This window comes from Vitis riparia, unplaced genomic scaffold (genome assembly GCF_004353265.1).
Source record: "Vitis riparia cultivar Riparia Gloire de Montpellier isolate 1030 unplaced genomic scaffold, EGFV_Vit.rip_1.0 scaffold583_pilon_pilon, whole genome shotgun sequence".
NCBI classification, from domain to species: domain Eukaryota; kingdom Viridiplantae; phylum Streptophyta; class Magnoliopsida; order Vitales; family Vitaceae; genus Vitis; species Vitis riparia.
Genome location: NW_023269705.1, coordinates 75,901 through 88,241, shown reverse-complemented (window position 1 = coordinate 88,241; position 12,341 = coordinate 75,901). Strand labels below are relative to the sequence as shown.

Sequence of the window (12,341 nt, the reverse complement as noted above, 5' to 3'; positions counted from 1 at the left end):
CATAGCAAATGCTTGCGATAGCACAAAATACACCAAACTAGGGTCACACTACATATTCATTCTTTACTTAATTTAAGCACGGAAAGCAATGTAGAAAATAGGCTGAAACCAAAAAGACAAAAGAGGTAAGGTCAAAAGCGCATGAAGCCCAATGAGTCTTTGCTTAATTTACATGGACTAGGTAAAATGCAGATAGCGAGAAAAACAAGGAAATTTGGAGTGGGTATTACCTTAATTGAGATGGTGATAGTTGAAAACAGAGCAGGCACGCATCAATGAGGGAAGACTGAGAAGTAAGTCTGGACGAAAGTAAGGAATAGGGCCAAAGCTGCACCAACCCAAGCTATGATTGTCCAGGGGCTACCGAAATAGGTGTCCAGGCATTGTGTCATCCACATTGTCAGTTTGCTGTTATAGTGACTCTGAAGGTGCTTCCGAATTTTCACTCTCACGTCTTTGTAAGCATGAAAGTTGGATTCCAAGTTGGCGGACACGGTGTTGAAAAATTGAGCCACTTCGTCGTGGGTTCCTAGATTGTTTTGGAGTATCCCGATGGACTGCAGCTCCTTAACGTCATCAGCATGATCAATGAGGGAATCAAGGAAGCGAAGGTAAGAGATGAAGTCATGGTCGACGTCTGAGCTCATTTCATAGGCTATCAAGTTCAAGAACATAGCCTTGGTTGAGTTATCAATGGTGATGGGAGGAATTCTCAGGCATGCGGTGATCCCATTTGAACGGAAAGAAATGTCCCTCAAGTGACGTGTAGGACTGCGCTTGATGCGGATTCCAGCGTCCATCAGCTCCTTCACATTTCTAAATGATGCCATAACCTCCTTCACATCTCTAACTGATGCTCTACCCAGCCTCCGGCCAATTTCAGTATCCGCTGACGAAGGACCTTCCAAATTTTCATTTTCTGGGTGCGTTGGGCTGCCGGAACGTTCATCGCCTAGGAAATTTCTTCGGAAGAGATCGAGGAGATGATGACAAGGCTTTGACTCGTTATTAGGACTTTGCGGCTTCGATTTGGGGTCAATAATTTGGTTGATTGGGAGGAACAGGCGGGGGCAATAATTCTTCATTTTTTGCAGGAATGACTCCTTCTTCTTCATACCGATAAATTCCTGAAATATTGACTCGTCGCTGATGCCGAAGAATTCCTGGAACATGGCCGTCCAAAAATCATTGGCCGATTCTGGGTCCACCATCTTCATCAGCTCAAGGAGTAATTGATAGGGAAGTTGGTTTTCCAGCAGCAACGCATCCTGGTGCAGAAGGCTTATATCCTGATATCTGATATTGAAATCTTCATGGCCATAACCTAAGCAAACGCATAAAATGTAACAGAGTAAAGCACACCCGTCCACCAGCATCATGATGGTTAATTCGTCATCCTTATATTTCTTTGTGGACTCCGCATCATAACAGCCCCTCAGCTCACTAATGCTATCACTAATTGTGCGGTAAATTTCATCCACTGTTGGCTCACATTCTTGGATGTAGGCTTCTGCCAATTTAAGCTTGAGCGTTTCTCCATCCTTGAGGTGGGGCTTGCCATGGTGGTAAGGACCCAAAGAAATGAGTTTTGGCGCATAGTAGTAGTCTTCAGCACCCTTGACATCTGGTCGCAACCTCTTTGGAACCATGGGACATTGTGGCTTTACACTTGATGATAATGGAGATTCAGATTCCTCTTCATTTTCTAGTCGACGAAATTTGGATTTTAAGTCAGCCAAGGCTCTCATATGATCACTGCCATCCGCAGGTTTTCCAAACTGATCAGCGACTACTTTCCGCTTCTCCATTTCAAGGACCACCTCGTTCCCGGCCATTGTTATTTGTTAGGACTTAGGAGGAGAATGAGACAGGCAGACGGAGTACTACTAGATATCTCTCTACTCTATACACCCCTAGCCTCAAGGCTGGTAAATATAGGACATAATTTGGATATTATTTTTTGCTTGGGTCGCATCAATCGAAATTAAAGCAACGGTTTGTTAAGAGCTAATTAGTTCTACGTCACACCACACCACATCTTCCTAGAAATAATAATGGGAGATGATGAAACAAATTTGAATTTTTTAACTATTCCGTCAGGATAAGCGGTGGAATAGTATATGGACAGCTTGTAACAATTAATGACTAAGTGGTTTTTTTAATTTTTATTAAGCATACAAAGAGATACACGGTTGATTGAAATTGACCCTGATTTCCCGCCACTCCACAACCTCCAGCATTGCTAGGGATTCCCAAGAAAGATTCAATTTAGTTCATGTTGATATAACGATATCCAAAGGGAAGGTCATTTAAAAAGGAGCACTTTTCATATACCTTCTAATATACAGCAAATGAAGCACATAAAATAGGCTAATGCGTGTCTCCTTGGTTTTGGGAAGGGTTCATATGATACAGGTTCATGCCCAACACGAGCTTATTAATTTACTTAAATACATCTTTCATTATACATATCATAGATTTGATGCTTTTTCTCTTGGATTATTTGATCATCAATTCATTTCTGGGACATCTTCTCCGTGAACCATCCATAAAAGCTTCCTCCTTACATATTTTTTATATTAATTTTCCCAAAATTCTACCACAAATAAACTATATCGTGATCAATGAATCAAGATCATATCATGAGTAAATTAATACCGGACTTATGATTGGCACCAAGGTTGAAAAAAATGACAACCAAGAGGCTTAGTGCTGTCTGATTTGGACTTATTTAATTATAATCTCAGTTTTTGATGGTGCAATATCCAAGATTAATAATAATAGAGAATTAAGGCAATTTTATATTTGTAATGAGAATTTGACTTACACTATTTATTGTTTCATGTGAACAACGAGACAATACATATAAGTTGTAGGTAAAAGATGCTCCAGTTGTTCACATGGAAGAGATGTTCACACTTCACTTAACAATTAACATTATTAAAGTCTTATTTACCCTTTAAAAAAGACTTATATGTTTATTATAAAGGAAAAGTCAAACTTGTTCTTCAAAAAAAATTAATACAAGTATAAAAGTATGAAATTTTATTCCATCACAAGGGTTTCCAACAAACACATAATTTAAGTTCACACCTAAGCTGGATCATTAATTAGAAATCCCATCTAAATAATCTCATTCGTATATGTAATTTGTATTATTTAGTTTAATGAAGAAAATAATTATTATGCATTGTATGATCAATTACTCCGCCTTAACAATGTAGGGGTAAGTAAAAATTTTAATTTTGGAATAGTTATGTGGGTAACATTAAATTAATCCATACATGTAGGAGTCGATATCACGTATATGTTAAAATGATATTAATCATTTTATTTGAAAATTAAATTGATTATTTAATTTAAACTATCCTTTTTATATATAATTTGATATTATATTTATTTATACTCATCTTAAAGATATGTCGTACTCATCTTAATATTTAATCATACGAGAATTTACAATGGGATTGAGTTAATTTCATTTTCTTGAGGTTTTGATTAGTTATATTTGGTATTTATAAGTTTGAAATTTCATCAAATACTTTATTTATTTTAAATGAGAAAGAAGGTGAGTAAAAATAAAAAAATAAAAAGAAATAAAAGATATATTTGATGAAATTTTAAATTTATAAGAATAAAATGTATTAACAAAAATTTAAGGGAAGGTGAATGAAATTAAGTCTAATGGACATTAAATGTTGAACAATATTTTTGTTTAAGACAATTTCCCATAACTTTACGTGATACATGATAAGAAAAAACTAGATTATCCTTAGCCAGATACAAGGCAAAGAAACGTCCAAACCTGTGAAGGCAATTCGGATAAAAAAAATGAGGTTATTGAAATGTCTCATCAATAAACAAAATTGAAACATGTGGTTACAAATTAACTAGAAGTGGGAGAGCAAATGCTCAAGAGCCAAGATGGGGATTTTGAGGGGAAAAAAAAAAAAAAAAACCATTTTTTAATATTTATTAAAATATGATGCTTCAAAAATATTTCCCATAAATTTTAAAATATTTTTAAAACTGTCATATTTTAATAAATGTTTTTTAAAATTATTGATTTTTTTTCTCAAAATCCCAAAAGAGAGGAAACATAAGATTTAATTTAACTACTCAAACACGACGAGTTTGCTAAAGAGATTAAATAGAAAATATAAATGGGTGGATTTCTAATAATTTTAATTGGATAAGAGAAATGATAAAAGAAATATGAATTAGTAGTCAATAATTAAAAGGATGTTGGGTAAAACTTATTACTATTACTTAACGATTTCAGTTAATTTTAAGTTAATATTGACTTAAAACTTACTTTTAAATTTAAATAATAAGATTATTGAATAAAATTAACTTAAAAATTATTTTAAATAATTAAATTAACGTACTTATTCTCATTAATTTTAAATAATATTTGTTCATTAATTTAAACTTATATTTACTTTTATTCATCTTAAGTTATAAATGTATTTGTTAAATATCTATGTTTAAAGTATTTTAAATATATAAGATAATTATATAATATGTTGTATAAAAAAATAATTTATGGATGTAAAGTCATAATTATAAAATATGTTTTTATTAAATATGGACAAATGAAAGAAAAGATGTTTAAGATTAAGAATAAGTTATCTATTTAACTTTATATTTAAAAATTATTTTTAACTTTAAATCATGACATTAAGTAATTTAACTAAGTATACTCTATTTAATGATTTAAATTAAATTAATAAATCATATTAAACTGTTAAACTGAATTACCAAGCCACTGATTATTTTTCTTGTAAGCATACAAAGGCATTCATGTGATCACCTTAGAATTCAAATGCAATCACATGAGAGAAATAAAAATAATTATATTGACTTTGATTGAGACTGATCACCCTGATTTCCTGCCACTCCACAAGCTCTTGCATTGCCAAGGATCCCCGGGAAACCTCCAAGCTAGTCAGTTTAATACTTATATTTTGTCCAATGGTGGAGAAAAATATAAGAAAACAAATAAAATAAAACTTACAAAAGAAAAAGAGAACAAGGAAATCAGTAGTGGAAATAATTTTTTTTTCTAATTAAAAATAGTTGTTTAAAATTTATTTCTTGAAATATGTTGTTTGAGAATATTTAGGGTATTTACAAATGACTTTTTAGAGTCTTATGTTGCTTTTTCCCTTTCTCAGTAAGTTACTTTTTTTTTTTTTTTTTTTTAACTAAACTTATTTATTTTGTTAAAAAAGCAAAAGTAAATAAAAAAATTTAAATATAAAAAATTGTCGTAAAATTCTTTTAATTTACACACATTGCATTTATTTTTGCAGGAAGAGGGGTAGATGTGGGAACCGAGAAACAAATTTCTAAAATGGATTTCTTTGAATTCCCTGAACTGGGCCTAATGCCAAACAGATTTAGGTCTAGTAGGAACCTTTCGGGTTGGGCAATCCAGGCTTGGGTCGAACCTGGCCTGTCTATTTTAAAATTCAGTTTGTGAGGGAACCCCAAATTTCCGTGGCACGTTTAATCAACACGAATAATAAACCACTTGCCCGAAGGTTATCCGTCGGCACCAGAGGCATTCGAGGACACAATGATTGTCGCCTTCTCGGCCACCTTTCATGTCAACGGTATGAAATCTAATATATATGCCAAAATTCGATGTCTTAATACAATAGAGTGAAATTAAAAGCATTCCATGTGCTTCAAGATTGTTAAAAAACTAGGGGATCTTTAAATGTGCCATAGAGGATATATTGAATTTCTTGCATGGTATTCGAACTATCTGAATACTTTTGAACTACATTTCCATCGTTTTCCCTGGTACCTTTCCAATGTTCATGTCTTTCTCCATTTTTTAATTTTTTTTTTCACGTTTATATTATCATTGATTTTGTCTTACTTCTTCAAGCGTTTACCTCATCTAGTTCTGAAATCGAACAAGTTTGAGTAATTTAAAATGATAATTATAATTCAGACTTAAGGAAGTAAGTTGTATGCTACTAGTACTATATAGTAATATGAAAAAAAATTATCAACCTAATATAATACATCATTAGGAATTAATATACACATATAACAATTATTTCACCCACAATACCTTTATTTACTTTAATCAAAATTAATTGTTGGTACATGACATGACCACACATTCATTTTTTAACTTCTAATTACATAGCCAATGTCATCAACTATCTGCCTACTTTCTCTGATGTATGCACATACTATCACTTTTGGCAGTACATTAATGAGCTGAAATGAGGAACATTTTGTGTCTCAAAATTGGAAAAAGACTGAGGCCCATGAACTTTAGGCTTGTACGTTCGGGTTATGGCGTGGGGTGGGCTTGGCCTGAACATTTAAAAGGCCAATTTAGGTCAACATCGCAAAGTTCCATGCGACCTAATTTCCACATCTCATTAAATTTGAAAAAGAAAAAAACACAAAAACTTTTGAACTACATTTCCATCGTTTTCCCCGGTGCCTTTCCAATGTTCATGTCTTTTTCCATTTTTTAATTCTTTTTCACTTTACATTATCATTGATTTTGTCTTATTTCTTCGAACGTTTACCTCATCTAGTTCCGGAATCGAACTGCATATTAATGAAAAAAATTATCAACCTAATATAATACATCATCGGCAATTAATATCCACATATAACAATTATTTCACCCACACTACTTTTATTTACTTTAATCAAAATTAAGTGCTGGTACATGACATGACCACACATTCATTTTTTAACTTCTAATTGTGGAAGAAGAATATGCAGTGGGCATGAAAGATGAGATGAGAGAAGTGAAGAAAATGCTGATTGAGGGAGAATGGCAGAGAGAAGTGGTGGGATAAGACAACTCTCGATAGGAAAGTTTATAATAATAGTGATGTTAGGGGTCATTTTAATTGTAATGCTTGGGTCTATGTATCTCATAAGTACAGAATCAGAAAGCTTTTGATGGAGGTTATTTATCTTGTTATGCCTCTCATTAATGCAGAAAAAAGTCAAGTAGATGGTTGAGGAAGAGTTGGGGAAGAAGTGTTAGATATTTTTTTAATGTCCCATGACACGTGTATGACTTTAGTCTTTTATTAAAATGGAGTTATGATCTAATATCTAATATTTTGGTTATACAATTAGAGAAGTAAATTCCTATTTTTTACTCATTACTTTGATGGGAAGTGGAGCAGCAGTTACCAAATCATTAGCAGTTACCAAAATGAAATAGGTCCTCTCTCTACCCATTTAAGTAACATTCTACGATTTCCATCATTTTAATGGTGTGGAATGTAATTTTATTTAATTATTAAGAGAAGGGCTAAGAGAGAGAAATCTATCTCCTGGAGAATTCTAAATCAACTGAAGAAATTGCTATGAATTCCGATATGTTATTTTTGTTTGTGAAAACCATGATAGTCAAGATCTTGGAAGATATAAAGTATTAAGTTTATGTTTAATGGTATTTACATGTGCTATTAGAGCATTGTTGTTAAGACTTTCATGATTTTCCATTATGATCTATTTGTTGGAATCAATTATTTGGAGAAGATTTCATTTAGATTTGCTAGGTTATATTTGATATGTATTTGTTACCTTAATTCTCCAGATTCAGTTTATGTTTAATGGTATTTACAAGAAGCTTTCCAATTACCTCAAGAAACAGAATTACTTGATAGTATTGGACGATATATGGAGTTTTGAGATTTGGGAGGTGTTGAGCTCATATTTTCCCGAATCACATAAGAGTAGAGTGTTGATCACTACTTGCAACCAAGAGATTGCTTTACATGCCAATGCAAAGCTCCATGAACCTCATCATTTCGAACCAAAAGAGAGTTGGAAGTTGTTTCTCATAAAAACATTCCAAGTCAGAAGCACAAGAGGTGTATGCCCCGAAGAGTTGAAGAACTTGGGAAAGAATATTGCAGCAAAATACCAAGGCTTGCCTCTCACCATTGTGGTATTGGGAGGCCTTTTATCGAGAAAAGAAAAGACAAGATCATCTTGGGAGAGAGTGCTTGAAGGCATAGAGTGGCATCTAAATCAAGGTCCCAAATCATGTTTGGGAATCCTAGCTTTAATTACAATGACTTGCCTTATTACTTTCTCTATTATGGTATTTTCCCAAAAGACCACGAAATCAAGGTGAGAAAGTTGATTGACCTTTGGATTGTGGAGGAATTCATACAAAGAAGGGGAAAAGAAATGATGGAAGACATTGCCCAAGATTATTTGGAAGAATTGATCCGTAGAAGCATGATTCAAGTAGCAAAAAGGAGGTCAGACGTAGGAGTGAAGTCTTGCTATATCCACAATCTGCTTGGAGACCTTGTCATTTCTGAAGCCCAAGATTCAAAATTTTTTGAAGTATATGAAAACATTAATTTTACATCCCAACTAGTATTCGTCAACTCACAATTCATCATATCAAAACATTTCTCAACATTTGCGTACTTCCCGTCTTCGCTCTTTGATTTGTTTTACTACTTGCCTAGAACAGAAAACTTTGACATCTTTATTGGTAGTCAAATTGCTCACTGTATTAGACCTGCCACGTCTAACTGAAGTGGATCATATTACCACACTACCAGAGGAAATAGAAGATCTTATCCACTTGAAATACTTGTGTTTACAAGGATGGAAAATAAGAAGGCTTCCACTCCATAGGTAGACTTGTTAATCTGCAAACCCTAAACTTACAACATAGTGAAATTAAAAGCATTCCATGCACAATTTGGAAATTCAAATATGATTGTAAGTCAATCAATGATGCATAGGTGCCTTTCTAATGGTCATTTGGGTATTGACAAGCTAACCGACCTCCAAACCTTATATTTAAGATCAGGTAGCTGGCTATAGAATGGAAGGTTACAAAAACTAATTCAACTTAGGAAATTAAAACTGTATGGATGGTTCAACAATTTCTTTGAATTATATCCTCCAAACCTCATTAAGTTGGAATTGAAAAATACTTGGCTTCTACAAGACCCAACGTTGATTTTAGAGGGGTTGCCAAACTTGAGGGTTCTTAAATTAATGAGTTTTGCATATGTGGGAAATGAATTGGTTTTGCCTTTTTGAGGGTTCCTTAGACTTGAGCTATTAAAATTAGATTGGTTGCACCAATTAGAGCAGTTGAAAGTGAAGAAAGGAGCAGTGCCTTGTCTACAAATTTTGCAAATTAACTAGTGTTGTAAACTAGAAAGGCTTTCTAGTGGATTGTTGAGACTTAAAAATCTTGGAAGACTAGAGTTGAACAATATGCCTCATGAATTATTTGAAGATATTCAATAAAAAGAGGGAGAAGATTGGGACAAAATTCATTGCATCACATTCATAGATCAAGATTTGAATAAGTGAGTATGAGTTTAATAGTTCGTCTTCATGCTTTAATATATCACTTTCTCCTCTTTATATTCTGTTCAAAAGTTGAGTTGCATCTTTTATTTTGAGGTTATCAATATGTAACTTGTTGAAAATGTGGTTTATAATTGATAGTGGATCATGGATGATTGCAATTAGAACTTTTAGATTCCTTTTTAACTAACAACAAAATATATGGGTTAATTTATTTTTCTTTCTAGGCATCACTTCTATCATTAATTGAATGGATTATTCATTTTCAATCATGTACTTAATTTTGATGGATATGTCTTTCATATCAAGAGTTGGTGTCTTGTTACTTGTAGAAAGTACTTCTAGTATAAAAAAAATGTTTTATAAGAAAAATTAATGGTTCGTATAAATTCAAATAACGTTTTTAAAAAGTTAAAAAAAAAAATCATTTATAATGCTTTTTATAAAAATATTTGATAAGTGAATTTTCCAAAAAAAAAAAAAAAAATACTTCGAAAAAAATCATTTCTATTAAAAGTGAATTTGAATGGATTTCTGTTTGAAATATTTTCTCTACAAATGTTTTTTAATTTTTTTTAAATTTTTTTAAAATTTTATTAAACCTCTTATTTTCCTTTTCAAAAATATATTTTATACTAATATATGTTTTTCTATAAATACTATCAAACAAACTCCCCAAAACATTATAATCATGTAATCATTTATTTTATATCTTCATATTCAAAATTTGAATTTTAAATTTTGAGTTTGAATTATTGTCATTCATTTGGTTTACTAGAAATTTCCTTATCTTACTCCATTATGAATAAAGGTGGCATAAAAATACTTTTATTAATTTATTTATTTTTACAAAGAACAAAAATAAAGTAAGGACATGTTTGATTGAATGATCTTTGGCTACGATATTAAGATTATTCCAAATCAAAATTAGGCCAACCCTATCCTTCTACTAGTCTTTCCACCACAAATTGCAAGCGGGCTTTTGAGCCTCTCCAACATTTTCCACAGGTTACAAATGAAGCTTTGGGTCCTCAGCCAAAAGTCAATTGAATTAAAGGCAAACTTGTGCAACACCCTATTATTTCATAATAAAAATAAAAATCATATTATTGGCAAATCATTAATTTAAAAAATTATGATAATTACATGGTTAGTAATTTAATTCAATAAAAAAAAATTATGATTATATACATGATTGGTAATGCAGTTGGTTGCATATATTGTAATATACTAAAAACGTAATGCTAATAGTTTCCTTCCCTTAACATTTCTTATATGGACGTTTATTGATAGGGGTTTTAACAAAACGTTTTTTTTAAATGTTTATTAAAATATAACAGTTTTTAAATTATTTCTAAGTTTATGACAGTTTTTATAACATAATTGAAAATTAGTTTTTGAAGAGACTACTTTAATTTGAAAGTATTAATTCTTATGATTGATTCTTAAAAAATTTGAAAAAAAAAAAGAAAATAAAGAAAAAAATTAAGAAAAATAAAATATAAAATTGTGGACCCAAGGGCATGTCATGTGTAGTGGAAAGGGAAATTTGGAAGAACAATGATGAATAGGCGATAAGCATAGGGTAACGAGGTGAGGAAAATGAGAACAAGTGCAAAACCATGAAGGTCAGATGTGCAATGCCAGTGATGAATACTAAGAACTATGACTCTGAATGATACAGCTGAGGAGAAATGACTCTAAACATAAAAAACACGGAAAGATGGTTACTCAAAGTGCCTGAATGGATATGTACGATGGCTCTGAACACCAAAACTAAAGAAAGATGGTGATGGATCTGGATGTCGAACGAAAGATAGACATGATGACCCTAAGTGTCATACTGAACAAAGACTCTGGACGTCAAACTGAGCTGATAGGAAGATGGTCGATCGATATAGGTGCGACCTTGACTCAAACTGAACATGGAAGAATAACCGATTGATATGGGTGCGGTCCCGACTAAAACTAAACACAAACTGGCAAGAAAATGGTCAATCGATATGGGTACGGCCCCGACTCAAATTGAATACAAACTGATAGGAATATCGCCGATTGATATAGGTACGACCCCCAAAACGCAAACTCAAACTGACAAGATGATGACCGATCGATATAGGTGCGGTCCCAACTCAAACTTAAACAGACTAATAGGAAGATGACCGATCAATATAGGTGTGGTCCTGAAAACTCAAACTCAAAACTTGAACTGACAAAATGAATGACTGGTCAATATAGATGCGGTCTCGAAAAACTCAAATTGACATGAAAATAATAGGAAGATGACCGATCGATATAGGTGTGGCTTCGACTCAAAACCGAACATGGAAGATGTGGTGACCGATCGATATAGGTGTGGTCCCGAAAAAACTCAAACTGACATGGAAATGATAGGAAGATGGTTGATCGATATAAGTGTGGCCTCGACTCAAACTAAACACAAACTGACAAGAAAATGGTCGATCGATACAACTCCGACTCAAACTGAACACAAACTGATAGGAATATGGCCGATCAATATAGGTGTTACCCCCAAAACACAAACTCAAATTGACAAGATGATGACCGATCGATGTAGGTGTGGTCCTGACTCAAACTGAACATAAACTGATAGGAATATGGCCGATCGATATGGGTGCGGCTCCCAAAACGCAAACTCAAATTGATAAGATGATGACCGATCAATATAGGTGCGGTCCCAATTCACACGAAACATAAATTGATAGGAATATGGCCGATCGATATAGGTGCGGCCCCCAAAATGCAAACTCAAACTGATAAGATGATGACCGATCGATATAGGTGCGGTCCTGAAAACTCAAACTCAAAACTCGAACTGACAAGATGAATGACCGATCGATATAAGTGTTGTCCCAAAAAACTCAAATTGACATGGAAATGATAGGAAAATGGTCGATCAATATAGGTGCAACCCCGACTCAGACTCAAACAGATAAGATGATGACCGATTGATATAGGTACAGTCCCAAAAAACT

General features: G+C 33.0%; 1 protein-coding gene across 1 annotated transcript; it reads right to left on the bottom strand.

Annotated features, from left to right (window-relative positions):
• Nucleotides 1–272: 272 nt before the first annotated feature.
• On the bottom strand, nt 273–1,835 carry LOC117910081 (UPF0481 protein At3g47200-like). Its single transcript, XM_034824136.1, has one exon. It carries the CDS (start codon nt 1,833–1,835, stop codon nt 273–275), a length of 1,563 nt encoding a protein of 520 aa, XP_034680027.1.
• Between the last annotated feature and the right edge of the window lie 10,506 nt (nt 1,836–12,341).

Excerpts from the sequence above, each read along its gene's own strand:
- LOC117910081 (XM_034824136.1), bottom strand. The coding sequence starts at position 1,835 with ATGGCCGGGAACGAGGTGGTCCTTGAAATGGAGAAGCGGAAAGTAGTC.